This window comes from Thunnus albacares, chromosome 10 (assembly GCF_914725855.1).
Source record: "Thunnus albacares chromosome 10, fThuAlb1.1, whole genome shotgun sequence".
Taxonomy (NCBI): Eukaryota; Metazoa; Chordata; class Actinopteri; order Scombriformes; family Scombridae; genus Thunnus; species Thunnus albacares.
The window spans coordinates 9,144,612-9,165,191 of record NC_058115.1 but is presented as its reverse complement, the minus strand read 5'-3'; the positions used below and the strand labels follow the sequence as shown (position 1 = coordinate 9,165,191).

The 20,580-nt window shown below is 39.1% G+C and overlaps 2 protein-coding genes across 2 annotated transcripts; one reads left to right on the top strand and one right to left on the bottom strand.

The window, feature by feature from the left end:
* Nucleotides 1-221: 221 nt before the first annotated feature.
* Nucleotides 222-14,192, top strand: LOC122990747 (endothelin receptor type B-like). Its single transcript, XM_044364216.1, has 8 exons — nt 222-629; nt 5,136-5,671; nt 6,907-7,019; nt 7,114-7,318; nt 9,857-10,006; nt 10,095-10,228; nt 10,332-10,440; nt 11,179-14,192. Exons 2-8 carry the CDS (start codon nt 5,285-5,287, stop codon nt 11,317-11,319), a joined length of 1,239 nt encoding a protein of 412 aa, XP_044220151.1. The 5' UTR covers nt 222-629; nt 5,136-5,284; the 3' UTR covers nt 11,320-14,192.
* Nucleotides 14,193-16,927: 2,735 nt separating this feature from the next.
* Nucleotides 16,928-20,580, bottom strand: polr1d (RNA polymerase I and III subunit D). The gene is made up of 5 exons (XM_044364716.1): nt 20,475-20,580; nt 19,790-19,887; nt 19,357-19,433; nt 17,884-17,966; nt 16,928-17,242 (listed from the first exon to the last, which is right to left on the bottom strand). Exons 1-5 carry the CDS (start codon nt 20,511-20,513, stop codon nt 17,195-17,197), a joined length of 345 nt encoding a protein of 114 aa, XP_044220651.1. The 5' UTR covers nt 20,514-20,580; the 3' UTR covers nt 16,928-17,194.

The window sequence follows — 20,580 nt, the reverse complement described above, 5'->3', positions numbered from 1 at the left end:
ATGCAATAATCCCCAATGCAATTTGGTGTAAACATAAAATGTCACAAAACGGAGGTGGAGCCAACATCTACCTGAATAGTTTTGATAGCCTAAGTGCTTTTCCCGGAGGAAGATGATGTCAGGGAGTGTGTGTATCTTGTGTTATAAAGTAAGATCCTGAGGGGGAAAACCCTGGAGTCCTCTACTGAAGCTTTACAGCTGCATCTCGTCTTTCATCTCCACGCTGCAGCGACACTATGTGTGCGTCATCAACGAAATAACCAAAAGAAATATTTAATAGTTGTAAGAGAGCTGAAAAACTTCATGTGTGCATTTTAGTCGCGTCCTGGCAGCGGAGAGGGAAGGATGCTCGTGTCTGGGATGTGATTGGCTGTTTGTGCAGCCTCCCGGCTCGTGGCTATAAAGCCTCGTACCGTCGCTCTGTGCGTCAGAGCGCAGACGAAGCAGGGAGAGGATCCGGACACACTGCAGGACACGCTGGACACACCGTGAACTTTCACCACTGGAACACATTAGAGAAAACGTAATCATAAAAAAAAGCATCAAGCCAAGTAGCGGAACTCTGCTGGAATATTGATCGGGAAACTTTGGCCCTGAACACGCAGGCTACACAACAACATCACGGTCCGGTAAGTCTAGACTAAATGTTTGGAAGATAAATTGATAACGGCTTTAATTTAATTAAACGCAGACTTCAAGTGTAAGTGGTAAAGGAGTTGTTTGAAGTGTGCAGAAGTAACCACAACCACATGACTTTACTTACTGCGAGTTCTTATAACGGCAAGAAAACCTATATTTTACATGAAAAAAAGGCTCTTTGTCCATCTGTCTTGTTTTTGAGTTTTTGGAATCTATCTGTTAACTTATTGGCTCAAATAAAGTTTGATGAGTTTATTCCGTGAGTCTGCGTAAACCATTTCACATTTGAAATAAATGCAGAACGACAACTTTGCATGTCAAATATGCCTCGCTGTTTTGTTCATACACCGCAGAATTTCAGATTTACCGCCATTAAAACTCATTCAGTCTTTCGTTCTGGAGTTTTATAACCTATTTAAAGCCGACGTGTTGGACTGAAGGCTCTTATATCATGGTGATATCAAAAATTTCATGCGGTTACGCAGATGAAAATAGAAGGCTTGCTTTGTTGCAGCTCGAATAATCACTGATAGTGCTGATGTGTCTATACCAGACACACAGTTTACACACTTTTTCAGTTTCACCACCTGCAGCTATGTGCACCTTGTGCGTTGGCTTCATGCAGCGCAGTCTGACACATGACACAATGTGCAATAACATGTTTAAATTAAAAGGGTGAAACTGAGCTCACTGGCTTTTTGTCTTGGATAGACAGGATTTATGGGCTGTTTTCATGGTGGAGGCCTCTAACAGCAGGGAACTGGCAGAAAAACTACATTTCACACTTTGACAAAGAATCTAAAATTGAGCTATAAACTGAATCTGTCACATCCGTGTATTTAAGTGCAGTAAAGTTTAAACTCTGCTGTTTTTTGTTTTTTTATTCTGAGTCATCCATCATTAATCTTTTCCCATCTTTGGAAAAAAAAAAGGCATTGTAATGGCATGTATATTGGTGTTTGCATTTGGACTCTTATTCAGTATTCCTGTTATGACCATGAGGTGTTCCTGTTATTCCAAACTGGACACATGGGGGACAAAATAACAGGAACACCTTGAAATGTCAACACTAAAAAACTACAGAGTCAAAAACACTTCTGTGACTCGATTTCAACAAAAGCATGATATTTTTTTATTTATTTCAGAGTATGTTGCCTTACATTTTATGCTGTTTGTGTTATTGCGTCCTTGATCATAGTCTTGTAATATTTGTGAGGCATCTTTTTGGAGTTTTTACATCCAGCTAAACACATCCTAAAAGTTCCTGAAAACATCTGATAGATTCTGGCCACAGAAAAAGCTGAATTATACTTTGAACTGGTTATTACACCTCATCAAATAATCAAGCCAGATCCAAAACATTCATGATAACATTACGCCATCCCATTCAAAATATTATGTAATTTTATAAGACTTTCCTTTTTTGTTGATCCAGAATATGAAGAGACTTGCACCCAAAAAAGCATCCGTATGAAAACAAAATAATGTTGTGGATGTTAATTCTCCAATTTGTCCAAATTAATGAGAATCCATTTTATAAATCTGCTGAAGTTTCAAGTTTCATTTTGTAACTTTGGAGCAGTACTCTCAGTTATTTGCTGGTGTGGATCCACCCTCTCCACGTCTTCCTGCCATCTTCGCTGTCCTCCTGCCTTCAGGTCACTCTCATGACTCCTGCGCTCTCAGGCATACCTCAACTCTCAGTCTTTCCCCTCCTCTGACTTTGCCTTTCCTGTGCTTTCCTTTTCCTCCCATTGTTCCTCCAAACACTACAGTAGATCAAACTGTCATTCACGTTAATCTTGACCTCTTTTATTGCCATTTTGTTCCCGTGCTTCGTTGTTTTTCGCACTTTTCAACATGCCACTCTTCCTGCGTACAAACATACATTTTCTGATTCCCTCCACTTTCACCCTGCAGCTCCTCCTCCTTCTTTCTAAGATGTGGCGCCAGCAGAGCTTAAAGGTCAACGATGGTTACAAAAGTGAAATCTATTAGATTAAGGGGATCAGCCCAATTAAAACTCAGCTTTCCAATTAGATCAGACAATCCTGCTCTAACATAGCCTAATGAGCTACCGTCTTGTGTAAGGGCAGGCCAGCACAAAGGCATTATTGAGATGATAAAGATATGAATGGAAGATGGCCAAATTTTTCAAAACTGATTTCTTGTGATATGTGTGTGAGTTCATCCATGTGATTTTGTCTTTGTGTGTGTGAACAGAACAAGCCTCTGTGTTCTTGAGTCAAATGCAGCTATCAATGCCAGTTGTGTTTGAGAGAGTATTTGTCTGCGTGTGTGTGTGTGTGTGCGTGCGTACGTGTGTGTGTGTCTGTGTTTTTATGATGTGTTAGTGGCTCTGCATATAAGTGTAAGGACATGCTTAGATGTGTTCAGAAATGCTGTTTTAAACTTTCCAAACCATGGTGTTTGGACATCTGTTCAGAGATGGAGAGATGATTGAGAGAGTGTTTGTGTGTGCATATGTGTGTGGTGTGTGTGTGTGTGTATGATTGTGCGCCTTTATAGCATGTCTCTATGGATATGGTCACCATTGTCAATCCGCTCATTTATCCTGAGACGCCTCAGGGCATTCTGGGGGCTACACATGATTCTTGGGAGGCCCACAGCCTTGCTAGAGTCCTCTATGAGAGAAAGCATCTCTGTCAGACACACACTCACTAACACGCACACACTGAAACACTGTTCCCCATCTAATATATAAACTCAGTTATCACTATTCCTATTTTTCTGTTTTATCTTTCACCACCCCCCTCTTTTTCTGTTCATTTCACCCCCTATCCTTTATTTTATAGTACTTTTCCATAGAGCTGGGCGATAAAACGATAACAATAATTATCTTGATATAAATTTCCTATAACAAACATTCAATAAACGTTCAATATAAATAAACTGAAAGGCTGGGTTAGCTCTCACCAGCTACTGGGGGATAGTTCAGTCCTTTTGGGCACAATAGCATCACGTGACAGACCCAGAAGTTGTAATTACATGGTTTGGCCACTATGTCAAATTGGCTTCAAGGCCTGCGCTGTTCTTAGGGGCTTGGTGACAGTAGCCCACATTTGAGGCATTTAGGGAACATCAGTAAATTGTAGCACCTACCAATAGTCTGCATGTGAGGCATTTATGGGACATCTGTAATGTAGCTTCAGAAAATAACCAGGGTTACACTTACTTACACTAACTGCAGTCTGAGCCATCTTACATGTGAACTGTATCACACTGCAGCACTGAATTTTTCTATTAAATTAAGCAGCACCTAATCTTTCTATTTTTTAATTAATTTTGTTGAGGAAAAAGGGCTGAAAAAAGATTTTACTTAATTTATTCATGCATATTTTGATATTGAAAAAAGATTTCATCATTATAATTGTTTTGAATGTTCATGTTTGACAAGTGTTTGTCATATTCTGACCATAAAGAAAAGTTTAAAACCACAATTAACTTTCACTCAGGAGCAAAAATCAGCCTTTAAACTTAGAAATAAGTTTAAATAAGGTTAAATAGAAATAATTATTTGACATTCATCATGATAATTATCAATATCGGCTGATCAATAATTATCACTGATCGTGATAACATTTTTGGCCATATCACCCAGACCTACCTTTCATCATACAAAAGTTTTAATTTTCCAATTTTTTTTTCAATTAGTCAATTAAGTTGTTAATCAGTTTAGACAATAAAAAAAGTGAAAAAATGACCATCACAATTTCCCAGATTACAAGGAGATGTCTTCAAATTGCATTTTATGTTCGACCAACAGTCTAAAACACAAATAAATTTCATTTTACAAATGTATAAAATGTAGAAAAGTGGAAAATATGCACATTTTAGACACTGGAACCAGCAAATGTTTGGTATTTGTGCTGAATCAGTAGTGAATACATGTTTTAAAAAGTTAGCAGTTACTTTTCTGTCGATTAATCAACTAAATGTTTCAGCCCTAGTTGTCATAGTTGTAATGACATATATTGTGTACATGTGCTGGTGATGTTCTTGCTATTTTAATGGATTTTTAAAAACAAAAATTCTGATGAAAATTCCTATGACACCTGCGATCAAGCATTGCATCTCTTTTAATTAACTGGGGTATATATGTGTGTGTGTGTGTGTGTGTGTGTGTGTGTGTGTGTACCCTACATATGATGTTGTAAACTGGTGATACCCAGGATGCCAGACAAAGACTGATATCAGCCTCAAACGTTAAACAAGTTTGTCTCCCTGCCGTGTGAAGATGCTTTTGCTCTTAGTTCATCACCAAAAATAAAACAGTTTGTACCGGTTACACTACTCTCTTTGTTGTCAACAAATTAACTCACAAGCCTCTCCTGTTCATTAAAGACTTAAGTATCACCAGTTCAATAAATAACCTCAGCATGCATGTTGGAAAGCATGTATCACTGTTTTGCTGAACACATGCAACTACTTTCCTCTCTGTGTGTAACATGATTATTTGTCCATTTTCTCTGCAGGAAAAACCAGTTCCGACGCAGACCCGCGCTTCCAGGCCCACGGCAATGCCCAGTGTGTGAATATGTGTGTGTGAGTGTGTACTTGAAGACTGCTGTGTGACTTTGAGTGAGCAAACGTCTTGCTGTGTGAGTGCGAGGCTCGTGTGAGGATGAGGGCCGTCGCTCTGCTGTGTCTCCTGATGGTCGCCGAGGTTGGAGCCTCTCGGTTCGTCCGTGACTCCCGAGGCGGGCTTGAAGCTTCAGAACCCTCCAAGAACAACGCCTCCATCCTGCTTCCACCCTCACGGCCGGGCCGACCGCGGGGCTCCTTCCCCCCCATGTGCATAAAGCCTACGGAGATCAAGCACGCCTTCAAGTATGTGAACACCATCGTGTCCTGCCTGATCTTTGTGGTGGGAATCATCGGCAACTCAACGCTGCTTAGGATCATATATAAGAACAAGTGTATGAGGAACGGACCCAATGTCCTGATTGGCAGCCTGGCACTGGGGGACCTGCTTTATATTATCATCGCCATCCCCATCAATGTGTTCAAGGTAACCACGTTCATCCTGTGTGTCGGTCTGTTTACAGTGTTTCCTCTGACTGATGATCTCTGCCAAGTCTCAAACACTCAGAACCTTTTGGAACTGTTGAATATGTCCTTATCATTTATGTAGCCATTAGATCAGATTTCTCTGTTTATTTGACATAAAATCATAAGATGCCATAACTTCAAATTACTTAAATTAATTCAATTTATTATACAACCCTGGGCCTGTGTCTAATTTAGTATGACTTTAATCTAAAGCCATTCCCCTGCACTGGACTTTCATAGTTATGGTTGAGTTGTTTTCAACGCCTTTCTTGGCACATCCTGCGGTTAGTTGTGATTTACAAGTTTCTTTCTGCGGTTTGTCTCTACGTTCACTGTGATTTGTGTGGTTTTGTTCGTTTCCTTTTTTTTTTAGGATAGACTGAGCAGACTTTACTACCATGACTATAAGGGATCGCTCCAACTAAAAACTCAATAAAAGCAGATGTGAGCCAATTGTTAGGGAAAACTGAAGTGTGGGGATTTTAGGAAAAACTATGCCTTTGTTTTCTTCACTCGCCTCGCGTGTGAGGCCCAATGTGCCAGTCATACTGTAACTACAACTGTGTGCCAGTCGCAGGTTCCAAGAAAAAAGAAGAAAACAATATGTAAAATGGGTTTTATTTTCCAAATCTGATAGGATTCATTTCGATTGAATGAAACTGGGACGCTGTGCTGCGTTATCAAGGAAAATCAGAGTAACAGTCACTCTGATTCATACTTTCATAGCTGTAAAGGTCCTGCAGTTCTGGGATATTTTTTTTTCAAATTTGCAACTCAAGCTGTAATGTTAAGCATGAAAAGAGTGGGTGTATTTAAGATGATGATAAGATTCAGCATGTGCTGAATTGATAACATGGGTGGTTTTATATGAAAGGTCATTCTTTCAAGACCCTAGAGACAATACTGTAGATCTGCTGACTTGTACAAAGTAGATTTGTTGTTAAAGACACGACATGTCCTGATGCTGAACTGATTTGGTCCCGCCTGGGAGAAGGACTTTATCAGAGAGGAGGCACACTCTGTTATTGGTTTTGGCTTTGGCTGCTGTAGTAATAAAGTAAGACACGAGGAAGAAAGGACCCCGAAATGAACCTCAAAGAGTCTGTCCGTGTGTTTACACAGGTGACCCTCCTCAAATTTCTCTAACTTCAAATCTCTTTCCTGTCTGTGTGTCTCCACTATTTTTGTCTGTAGCTAATAGCTGAGGACTGGCCCTTTGGGGTGTACGTCTGTAAGTTGATGCCGTTCATACAGAAAGCTTCAGTGGGCATCACCGTCCTCAGCCTGTGTGCCCTGAGTATCGACCGGTGAGTACACTCCCACTCTACACACACACCTGACACATATTAGTGCTTTATTAACACGGCTAAAGCATATGTTTGTGTGTGTATGTGTGTGCAGCTACCATGCAGTGACATCATGGAGCAGAGTAAAGGGGATGGGGATCCCTCTGTGGAAAGCAGTGGAGGTGACTTTGATCTGGCTGGCTGCTGTGGTGTTGGCGGTTCCCGAGGCGCTGGCATTTGACATGTTGGAGATGCCGTACAGAGGCAACAAGCTGCGTGTGTGTCTGCTGCATCCAGAGCAGAGCGCCGGCTTTATGAAGGTACGTACTGTGAGGATTAGATGAGTATCATGTCAGCAGTTGTGGAAGAGGGATTTTAATTCTTTACGTCAGTAAAATAATTCAAATTCAAATGACAGATCCCAAACCAATATTGCCAAAGCAGTACAGAAAATGATTAAAATAAAACTCTATTAAAAGACATGCATTCAAAATCTTAAATAGAAGTACAGAAGTTTCTTTAAAATGTACTTTAAAGGCCTAGAGAAATGGAAGTTAGAGCATCTTCAGCGTCTGTACTGTTACATATTTCCCAGTGAAACTGAATATTTGAGCGGTGTACAAATACAAATCAAACCCTTCGCATTTGATTGATTTGATTAAAGTACAGGTATTTCAAAATCGTACGTACCTATCTCTGCTTTGTAAATGAACAGAGCCAGACAGATGTTAAAAAAAAATGTCATTTGTGCTCTCTGTGCGCACAGAGTGTTAACATCTTACATTCGGCCAGACTAAGAGTCTGCAGCCACGCTAGCTGCTCCTTGAGGCTGTTCAAAGGCACACCAGTGTTTTGAGCTAAATGCTTAACTCATGCTCACATTGACAATGTTAACATGTTGATGTATGTGACCTAGTTTAGGTCTTTTAGCATGCTAACATTTGCTAATTGCTGAAACTGACAGAAATGTCATTACTCTGCTGGTATGTGGTTGTAAACAAAAGTATTAGACATATTTAAATTTTGAACTCATGGCGCCAGAGATCACCAAAGTCATTAGGCTTCATCCATGAATGTGTCTACAGAATTTCACGGAGTCCGTCTTATAGCTGTTAAGATATCTCAGTTTGGACTGAAGTGGTGGGCCAACCGGCATCCCTGACCCTAGAGTCACGCTGCTAGAGGGGCTAACAAATTATTCTTGACACCTTCTGGGCTCTTTTTATCCAAAAATGACAACCCAGGTTAAGGATGAAAAGCTGCATTACATTCACATGGAAATATGTGAGATCATAACAGGCGATGGAATGCCTTTTACCACATAATAAACTTAAACAGATAACCAGATGGATAATTCGATTTTCCTCAAACGATCAAAATAACTTCAGCTTTGCAGAATGTAATCAAGTATCAATTCGACAGTTTTGCTAGGGACTGCATGTTATCATTTCTTCACAGGCATTTGGCCAAAACATCTTGCACATTAGATCTCTGATCTCATCTGATTTAGATCTCTCTATTAAGGCTAACTTATGAAAAAAAAATACTTGGACTTTGCTCAGCCTGCACCTGATGTTACTTTCAAGTTCTGAAGTCCTGAAGAACTGATTCACTTCAAAGCACAGCGCCTGAGCAGCAACAACACAACTAGTGTGTTTCTTTAATCAAGACTTGTTTTTTTCGTTTTCAAGCTCTGCCAACAAGAATTAGTCATTCCAAAAACTGTAATACAATACATACACAATGCGTCTAAATCATGTGAACGTGACTGTTTCTCATAATATTCATGGCATGTTTATGAAGCTGCACAGTAAAATGAAAATGCAGACATTTCCAATGTGTAGATATGTCAAGTTTATTTAAACCAGAAGGCCTTGAAGGGATTGTGGACACGGTAGAAATAAAATATAAAGTTGCGTCTACGTCTTTTCACGAATAATCTGTCATTTTAAGTCAGTGAAGTGTAATTTGAGTTTAATGTCATTAGCAGAGAGTCATAATTCAGGCTGAGCCAGTGGTGTATTGACTTCATCGAACAAATGTCCTCAATTCACTCAAAACTAAAATTTCCACAAGAGCCAACAAGTACAATAAAAGATAGATAGATAATAGAATGTGTATCAAACCAAAGTCTTGACCTAATTTAACATATTAATATTAACTTAATTTAACAAATATTAAGTTCTGGAAGTTTGCTAAAAAATCTCTCTATATTCAAACCATAACCAGCTGTAACAATATGTCTCAACTAAAATCATATTGCTTCAGACAGGTAGTATTAAATATATATATATATATATATATATATATATATATATATATATATATATACTGTGTGTGTGTGTGTAATCATTGGCATTGACACAAAAATAGTACTAAAATATGTTTTAAAATATTTCTTGAAACAAATAAGCTTGCTGACCATTTAGTATTATGAATAATGCCATGTGCCAACAGGTAAGACTGATATTGAAACATATTTCAGTATTCTGTGTTATCATGAAAATAAAAGAGAGTTAATTTTTTTTAGGTTGAAACTGAAAAAATCCTGTAGTTTAATCTTTGAGATAACACTTTCAAAATACTGTAAGTCATCAAGTGTTTCAGAGTTTCACATCACCTTCAACTTCACGTTTGTACAATGTATGTTTTGACAGGACCAATTCTATGAATACGTTTATAAGAAACATCTGTAACCTTGTTTATAATACGGTATTTATGTGGTGTAGTGATTGCTCTGTTCCAGTGCATCTGGCCCAAGGCCGCATTCCTGCTCTGACTCATCTGTAGGAACATACTAATGTTGTACATGTTGTATTTGTTGCTGCACATTTTGTGAGTGGTTCTTTCTTTTCCAGTTCTACCAGGATGTGAAAGACTGGTGGCTTTTTGGCTTCTACTTCTGCTTCCCACTGGCCTGTACAGGAATCTTCTACACTCTCATGTCCTGCGAGATGCTCAGTCGCAAAAAAGGCATGCGGATTGCACTCAACGACCACATGAAACAGGTATACATGCAAATTCAAACCACCGTAACCATAATCTGTGAGCCTCGAGGGCACCCAGTACCAACAATATTGGTCTTTGTCTGTTTAGCGGAGAGAAGTGGCGAAGACAGTGTTCTGCCTCGTGCTGATTTTTGCTCTCTGCTGGCTGCCGCTCCATCTCAGCCGTATTCTCAAGAAAACAATCTATGACCAAAATGACCCCAACCGCTGTGAACTGCTCAGGTAGCTACAAATATAGCAAAGCAAATACATTGCAAACTTATTGAAAACATCGTTCTCTGCTTCCTGTAGTCTTTGCTGTTAACTTTGCCTTCTCTCTTGTCAGCTTCCTGTTAGTGATGGATTACATCGGCATCAACATGGCCTCCCTAAACTCCTGCATTAACCCCATTGCCCTCTACTTTGTCAGCCAGAAGTTTAAAAACTGCTTCCAGGTAAGAAGACACACACTAGCTAAAATATGGTATTATTAGAAAAAAAAATCAACAAAAAGCCATTAAAGGGGACATTTTATGCTTTTTGTGATTTTCAGTTATTTTTATTCTGTTATGATGTTGGATATCTACAGTATGTTAAACATGGTCAAAGTTCCAAAACTTGAGGTGAACGTATATGAAACTGCTCCCTGCAAGTCAAGTGCCCAGGTTTCAGCCTGCTCTGACTGCTACGTTTGCAAACTTACCTCTACTTGCTTCTGGTGATGACATCAGATTGTTTGTGAAAGCCCACAAATGGCAAATGGCAATCTGTTCCATTGCCTTAATTGCTAAGGTTGTTTCACACATTGTTGATGTTGTCCCTTGATTATTTCGGAATGGATTTGGGCTCAAACATATACAGACGTATTTGTTTCCATTTTGAGTAAAGAACAAGAAAAATAAGTGAAATCCGACTACTGTTTGTTTACGTAACCTCTGGAGCCACTGGAAGCTAACCAATCGGGAGGGGGGCCTTGAAGCGACAGGAGCTAAAACAGCAGTTTTAGATAGACACTAACCTGAGGGGCTGCGTAAAGCACCAGTACAAGATAAAATAGGAGGTTTTTTTACTTTAAATCATGCAAAAATATTCCAGTAAAGCCCCAGAATAAAAATATGGGCCCGAAAATGTGCATGATACGTCCCCTTTAATAACTCTGTGTGTGTGTGTGTGTGTGTGTTCTTGTCTCGTAGTCTTGCCTGTGCTGCTGGTGCTACAGAACATCTCCCCTGGATGAACGAGGTTCAGGCGGACGGTGGAAGGGCTCTTGCCACGGGAACGGACTAGACCGCTCCAGCTCCCGCTCCAGTCAGAAATACACAAGCTCTTCATAAACACACACACGCACACACACTCATCACACACCTCTTCTGCCAAACCCACGTTCCCAGCAGCTCCCTTTACAGAGAAACAGCGTCGTCACTGCCAAATACCCGGTGATCAGACACTTGTGAGGAGGGAAAAGTGGAGCGAGGTAGAAATCACTTCAACAGGACCCACAGCAGACTGAAAGACTGTAATAAAAGGATCGACCGCAACTGATGAATGAATTAACAGGACTGTACCTGTTCATGCTGTAACACTAACTGCAAAAAAGTATGAGGCTACATAAATCTGTTCATACTCGACACTGAGGCTTGTGTAGAGGACTAAAAGTCTCTCAGAGGACCACTATGGTAATACATTTATGGAGAATGTTTTTTAGGCCACATGTAAATTTATGTACAGTATTATTTACTTTCAGATTGCAGACCTATGATTATATCTAGCCTTAGTGCTTCATGTATGAATAACAGCACTGATAAGTATAACCTGTTGAAGCTTTAATACCTCACGGGGAAAAATAGAGGGAAAATGTAACCCTGAGCTATTTTCCAAAAAGCCTCAAAGGTGTGAGCATTTTCATTTATTTTAAAAAAGGCACAAGCATGTCTCCTCATATATAAACGATCAGTGGCTGATTATCCGGCAATCGACTGCATGTTGTCACCACTCAACGCCCATGTGCCCTGGTGACATCATACCAGGGTAAAAAGGGCTCCAGTCATGGGGAAAGTCGTACATCGGAAATCTTTTATCTGGAAATCATTGCTGCTTTAAGTCATGTGGAGGGCAGCTGTTGTCCGAGAACACTGACAAATACCAGATGATTCCCATTATGCTACACAGAAGAGGTCATTATTAGTACTTGTATTATTGCAGTATTCATGCTGTTGGTAAATGGTCTCCATTTCCACTGTGTAAAAAGTCTCAACTCATCTCAATGTAGCTTCTATTTTTCTAAGAAAATATCACAAAACACACGGAGCTTATTTAACCTTCTACACGAGGTGATCGTCTATTATTTTCAAATATTTCACCTCCATCAGCGTGTGGTCATGTTTCATAGATTCCTACGGCTGGAAACTACTTCTAAGAGCTTCTTAAGGAATACATTTTCTAAAACTGACCCATTTAAAAGCTTTCCGAGGGTAAAAGAAATTGTGTACAGCTGGGTGTTTTTAAGAAGTGAATGTTTTTTTTTAAATTTCTCTTACTACCTAATGAGCATAGAAATTATTTAGATGTATTAGTTCTTTCCATTAAATATAGTGATCAGATAAATGCAGGTAACATTTATTATTGATTTAATGTGTTTAATCAACATTTGTAAAGGAGAGATACAGGCTAAAGAATGATCTCATAATGAGAAATTAATTATGTAGTGGGTGGAAGAGAGAGATAGTCCCAATATTCCATAATAACTTTAGAGTTAAGACAGATGTAGCTAGAGGTTGCCGCAAACACTAAGTAGTCACATACTTATGATAAATCTTGTGATGCCAACATATGAAGAAAAAAGTATTTACACTAGTTTTGGCTTATTATCCTTTGAGGAAACCTGCACATTCATGCATTAAATCATCATGAGTTATGCATTAGTTAAGCACTACTTAAATATATGATTTGTACTCTTATTATAAAGCTTTACCAAAACTTTAAACCTAAATGACTTTTTAACTCTGGCAGTAGTGAGCACATACACTGATGTACAAGCAAGATGAATCCATTTTATCCGGTGCTTTTTTTGCTCTCAGTACATCGTGACTAAGATGTGGTGTTGGAAAACTCACATATCCTGTGTTTTCTATATCACACTATTAAGCAAATGTTCTTTTACAACCTAATTTGTGCTCAACAACCAGACAATTGGCCTCATGAAAGAACATTTTCCTGTTTTTATTCTAAAACTCTTTTTTTTCTGTGAGGTTTGCTCATACGAGCGTCCACAAAACACTAAAATTTAGGAGTGTCACTACTAGGAGACCCAGAACAATTAGAAATGTTTTAATCCAGCTGACGTGTCATCAGAGCAGCTCTGTGCTGTGACAGAAATAACGAGGGAATGCTTTGACATGCTAAAATGTCTTTCTAAAGCAAAGCCGTCCATGATAGGAGGTAGTCAAGGGATTTGACAGTCACAGAGATATTAGAGAGAATATAAAGTCTACAGGTGATGTTTTACTGTCAGCTGCAACGCAAGATGATAGTGGACAGAGACCTGCAGAGACACACGGAGGCAGCTGTCAGAGTGAGAGAAGTTTCCAACAACTACTGAAATGTAGAAGCTGCTGCGTCAAAATATGGCCATAAAAATGATAAAATCTAAGAAAACCTTTCAGCCTTGATGGTGATAATATGGTAAACAGAATATTAATTTAGCCTTCAATTTGTTTTGTTAATTTGGGTATCATAAATCAAACAAGTGTTTCTCCTCTATGAAGAAAGGCAGAGACAATCTGTTCATGGCAGGTACGACAGGTCTGGACCACTCGTAAATTGTGCTTCTTGCATGAAGCCCAATGTGTTTGTTCACACAGCAGCATTTCCTAATAGACTGGATTTATGTTTAATAGATGAATGTTGAGACAAAACATTTCCTTTGCCACTGTATTACTGTAAGAGTTTGCAACAGCGCTCCAATCAGCTGATCATGCAGTATGTGATCACATCTATTTATACCATCTTCACCCTGTTTTTAGCTACATCTAAAAGCAACTGGAAGATCTGAGCAGCTTTGCAAGTATGGGACCACCAAGCTAGACATTAGGAGGTCATGTGAGGTTGAAGTAAAATGTAATGTGAATATTGGCCCTGGTGTTTTGAATTACATTTATATTGTATGTATTTGTTGAGAGTATGCAGTAATAAATATTATTTTATAGCATCTGTGTTGAGTTATTTACCGAGCACTTACAGTGTAATTCATTATTTTACAGTTATTCCTGGTCACCAGTGACATGATCTCATAGTTGCTGACATGATATTTATGTGTACATAATATGGTGGGGTGAGTTTTCAGTTTTCATGTAACTGCTGTATGCTAACGAGTATCCAAAAGGATTAATTTTGCCTTAAAGGAGCAGTGTGTAGAATTTAGTGGCATCTTGTGTAACGGATTTGGCAAAATGGAATATAATATATATAAGTATGTTTTAATTAGTGCATAATCACCTGAAAATAAGAATCATGTTTTCGTTATCTTGAAATGAGCCATTTATATCTACATAGGGAGCAGGTCCTCCTCAACAGACCCCACCATGTTTCTACAGCAGCCCAGAAAGGTCAAACCAAACACTGGCTGCAGAGACGCCACTAAATCCTACACACGGGACCTTTAAATGCTGCAAATATTTTTCGTTATAAATAAATGGCTTTAGTTATATTAATTGTGTAAGAATAAGATTATATTAATAAATGTTCAAATATTCTTTACCTTCCCCTTTAAAATCAGAGTAGCCTACATCTGTGTTATAAGAGACCAGTGCATGCTTGACATGAGCGAACATAAACAATCATTTCTGCTGTTGAGCGCCTGTCAAAGGTTAACAATTACGTCACGGGTTTCATGTTTTTAGAGGAAAGGTTACATTTGGTTTACATCTGATTTCAGAGAAAGCTAGGCAAAAGAAAACATGTCAAATGAGGTACAAATGACTGTGGCGGTTTATAGAAGTCTTTTCCTGGTGGAACTGGGGGCCAGTTCCAAGAAGCAGGTGTACAGCGAGAAATGCTGATTACATCTAAGAGAGGATCTACTGTATTATATCAGCTCATGGTATAGATTTGAATGAGGTTCTGTGTTTTTCAGTAAAGCTGCTTCTTGGAAACAGCCACAAGTTATACAAGGCAGCATGCTTTGCTATTATTTATTAGTGGTTATTTCTTATTTTGCCTCTAAGGTTTTCTCTCTGAGTTTCCACGTCCATGTTACAGAGAAAACTAGTAAGAGTGGGGAGAAGAATTTTGTTGGGGTTTTTCTTGACATCTCATGAACCACACAGAACTGGCTGTGGTCAGTCATGTCATACTGAATATTCGTACTTGAGGTCATTAAGTACACTGCTGCATTAATAAAACTTAGTGTTGGATAAACAAAAATAATTATGTTAAATTAAATAATTAAATCAACAAATACAATCCAGTACAATGCATTACAAGTACTGTAATAATGATATCAGGAAAAGTGAGGAGAAAACTAAAAAAAAGCTCATAGATATTCATTTTGGAGGAATTTCCCTTCGAAGTGGTGAACCAAACATGCATTGAAAAGATAAAATATGCTTCAAATTAAACTTGGTATGAGCTTGAATTTCATCCCTTACGTACTGAATTCTGAGCTTTATGACATAGTGACATTTTGAACAAAACCACATCAAGCGTGGTGCAACAGTTGAAATTATTGTTTGTAGAGAAAATGATTTATTCACATCATCAGTGCGCAAGTCCCCCAGTGTTGCTGTGGATAATTGATTCTATGAACAAGCAATATTTTAAGTCTTGTGCCCATGCTTGATGTGGTTTTGGACAACTCATAGGTCTTGGGAATTTCCCCTTGATGGTCTGTGTAGTTGAATCATGTTGAACAGACAGTTTGAGTCCTCTAACCATCAATACAGCATTTCTTCATTACTGACCTCAAGCTACCTGTTACAGTAAGTAATTTTACCCATATTTTTCTAAAGCTCAAAGTACTCATTTTTGTGCAGCATTAAGGGAATAGTTTAAAATTTTGGGACATAAGCTTATTAACTTCCTTCATGCCAAGAGTTAGCTGAGAAGACTGATCAACTCTCTGTACAGTAAAAATGAAGCTAGTCAGGAGACCGTTAGCTTAGAGATAGCTAAGACTGGAAGCAGGGGGAAACAGCTAGCCTGTCTAAAGGTTCTTAATAAAACACCTACCACCATCTCTAAGGAGTTTTACACTTTATTCTTTGTACAGATTAAACAAACAAGATGTGTTGGTGAGTTTTAGAGGCTACCAAACTAAGCTAAGCTAAGCTAATCACCTCCTTCCTGGCTATAAGTCCACATTAAGGTAGCATACAGACATAAGAGTGTCTTCTCTAACTCTCAGCAAGAAAGACAATAAGCTTATTTCCCAAAATACTGAATTATTTCATTTTAAAAAGGAAAGTCAAAATTCTGTATTCTTGAAAAGAGCCTGTTTCCCATATTGCACATATATTTTGTCAAATATTAGTTGTTGTTAGTTGCTGTTTTTCCTCAAACTATGTTCCATACCCACAGAGGCAGCCATGCGCAAACATGTGACTGACAGAGGGATATGATTAACCTCAAATAAACCTCATTATTTACACTTCTCTCCCCTCATTTTCCCTCTCTGTCTTCCTGGCACCGTATGAAGTCCCTCGCACCACATTCCTTTGCTAATAAGGACATTCTATCTTCCACTTCTTCCTTTACTCGTCGAACACAGCTTCAAAGGACAGATGAGAACAATTTGGTGTTTGAGGGTCTCATCACTTTAGGTTTGGACGTCCCTCAAACAGTGTTACATGAGTAGTTATGAAAATAAATATTAAACGGCACAAGTCAAATGGCTGGGCGGTATTCGTGCTATGAAATCTTTCAGAGGATTAAAACAAAAACAGAAAATGATTTGTGTTTAAATTTAATGTCTCAAACATGTTTTTCTTATCATTCCAACAAATCAGGAATGATAGACACAAGACTGAAGTAAAAATATCATACATTACACATCAATTTGATCATGATACAAAAATGAAAACTGTACAAAGGAACCTTCCATACCTCTAACTAGGTGACGTACAATGAAAAATATCAAAATAACTAATTTTTACACTTTGTTTTTGTAGATACTGTGTGTCTGACAGCTCCATACTTCCACATATATGATGCTCTTCATTCCATGGGCTGCTCCTGCCTTTCTTTGAACTCATTAACTCTGGCCTGGAACAAAATAAAAGAACATGTAGGAGTTGGAGTTGAGACAGCAGACTCAGTGTTACATTTAATCAATGCTGACAGACGTTCCTTTCACTATACAACTAATATACTGAGTCAACCAGCCAACCCAGGGTTTATTCCTGCATCCCACATGAAAGTAATATTATTCCATCTGTGGAAATTGAGGTTCGCTTCTTGCTTGCTTTCCTCTATAGAGAGGTCAGAGCACCGGGTCAGTTGCTGAGCAGGAGCACTGCGGTGGGCCGAGACAAGGGCCCGTCACCAAGTTACCGACAGCTGACACAGGAGAATCACTGATGAGCCTCCCTGCTCAGTGCACAAGGTTGCCAGACCGCTAAGGATCAGCGGAAATCCAACTTTGGTGGTAAGTCAACAGAGAATGTGAGCTTGTGCATTATCTGTAAACTGGCCAAAATTGAGTTGGACTGCATTCCACTTGCAGCTACTTAAATGAAAATAAACCTGACACTGAGACACAATCATAATAATTCAAAGTGATAAGTTCGTGCTTTTCTATATGAACTGAAGCCCAGAAATCAATATCAGACTATTGCTGGTTTTTCTCAGGAAAAGATTAGTGATTGGTTTACCACATGGAGGATCTGAAGTACGCAAAGGCTTACCTGAAAAGTGTTGAGAACATGTTGGCAAACATCGCTGAGCTCATTCAGGCCCCTCCGTAGAGGCTCTGTGGCTGGTGCTCCCCCTAAAACAAAAAGCAGATCGCTCTGAAGAAAAGAGATATCCACTAATAACGAAAATAACCAATCATCTGTAATTTTCCTTTAGCAGTCCAACTTTTCGTCCTGCTCCTTAAACAGCTGTCTCGGCCCAATGCCTGTCACACTAATGCTTGATTTTGCACATTCATTTATGTCTAGTGAAGCCATGATGAGGGCTGCCAGGGTTGTTAGAAAGCAAAACCAATAAAGAAAGAAATGCTATCGAAGGGCTTCGCCAAATTTGCAACATGCAAGCTCAAATTTGCAACATGAGATCACTCTCACTCAGTTTGACATGTACTAATCAAAACAAATGTCATTTTGCTACCCATGCATGAGCATGCAAGGCCCTCGGTAGGACTGGCAAATTGTGACAATCGTTTGTGAAATAAGTCAAATCATTTACGATGTAAACAGTGCTCACAAATCACCTTTGTGAAACGAGCCTCAGTCTGACCAAACACTCAACCAAAGGAAATACACTGATTTAGCAAAGATAAAGTACAAACAAATCCAAAAGAAATACTGAAGAACAAGAAAGCAATCATGCAACACTTCTATATTCTGCCTTAGAAAGGTATGGCATTTCAAACTAATTATAGCACATGCTGCTGAAGCTGATCAGTGCTGATCTGAACACGGCACTTCAACAGGAAATAGATGTGCCACAGAAGTGATTACGGTTGTGCAAGGAGTTGCAAGCACTTTTTCAGATTCTTATCATAACTTGAAGATCTTGTGCTTTTTTTGGCTGTCGACTAAATTAAGAAAACTATTTTTCAACATCACGTTATGCTTGTGTATCTTGGTAAACTAACGGATTAATTGATTGCATGGAGGACACTCACTCACCAATTTTCAATGGCATGGCAGGGAACAATTATGACAAACATGAATATGGAAGCACAGGAATGAAAATCAGGGTTTTTCCTAGTGCCCGGGAGGTAATCGTCTTTTGCTGTGATGAAGCTATGAGGAAAGATCCTGTGGGCATCCTGTAACTTAGCTCAACAACAAAAACAAGTTGTTATCTCTGTCTTGCAGAGTCCTTTCATGTGATGTGTCTGCTGTTATCTGTTGGCACTTTGTGTAAAGCGGATGACAGATTATTTATTTTTTGCAACAAGTGGAGCAGTTATCGTTCTCTGAGAACACGGGGGGGGGGGCGTATGTGCATGTGTGTTACTGAAAGTCAGTCCCTGGCCTTACTTGTTAAGCTGAGTGGACAAAGTGAATGCACCAGACACCAATCAACATGTTTACTCTGCAACACAGCCAGAAAATGTTTACTCTCTCTAGCTTTGCTACACACGTATGCACACGTAAACAACCCTAGACTAGACGACAAACAGGCATTCAAGTGGTGTCTCTTACCTCGTGTCTGAATGCGAAAGTTGATCTTGGTCTCAGACGGATGGGTGATGGTGTAGCCACAAAACTCCACATCCACACTGATGAAAAACAGGACAATGAAAATGAGATTTGTGCTTATTATCACTGTTTTGTTTAAAATGGGTGGAGGTTGTTTCCCTATCAACTCATCCCAGCTGACCTGGACTGTCTGAGAGAACTGAGAACATAAACACTGAGAACAAAGAAGGATGAAATAAATGATTAAAGCCTGTTTGGATGTGGTAATTATTACTAGTCGAAAAGATATCTTTCAGTTGGACAGGGGGAGGGTGTGATAATATTTGTACTTCAAACGGGCCACAAGGGAGGTTGAATGTAAATTTTAAAAGGAAAACAGGTCAAACCCATGACCGAGACATGCTCAGTTTAATGTAGCAGGAAAAAAAATACTGACTTCTTCATGATCATGTATCGCAGAGAGTTTCCCAGTGTATGGTCTTCATCATGCAGCACAAACGTCACACAGCCCTCATCAGCCCCATCAGCCTGGACCTAAATCACAACAGAAATACTTATTATAACATCACACATCCAACTCCAGAAATATTAAAACACCATGGAGTTTAGTGAGTGGGAGAGCTGAGTGGGAACTATTATGCATTGCCAATGAATACATGCAATACTTATTATCTCACAGATGCATTGTCACAAGTATCAGTTTCCCATCATTGAACAGCGTGGTGAGAAACTAGAGTCTGAGACACATTGTGATCTGTGAAAATACTGCCCCCCAGTGGAGAAACTCTGACTAAACTGTAAACTGAGAAGGAATCAGATGTAAATTAAATCAAGTGATATGCCTTACAGATCATCTTAGATTTACATCGCTTACGACACGTTATATGTGTCGACATCTCAGCTTGCATCCCAGACATCAGCTGATGTAGTTTGTTTGAAGTGAAATAACTGTGTCGTCATTGCTAGCTACTGTGGCTACCCACGTGAGGGGTTCACAGACAGTGAAAAAGCTATCATAACTTCTTTTGAACCGACTGTTTTCTTCCAAACTCAGTTTAATTACGGCATGGTCATGTAGGTGTGTGATATATGAAAAGTAATTATGCATTGTCGCTTCTTACCATCTCCAGCACTGGTTTCTTTTCGCCTTGTGCAGCCATGCTTTTGCTTCACATATCCGACTGTCTGTCAATACAGATGTTGCAGGGTTTAAGCCCTCACCGCTGT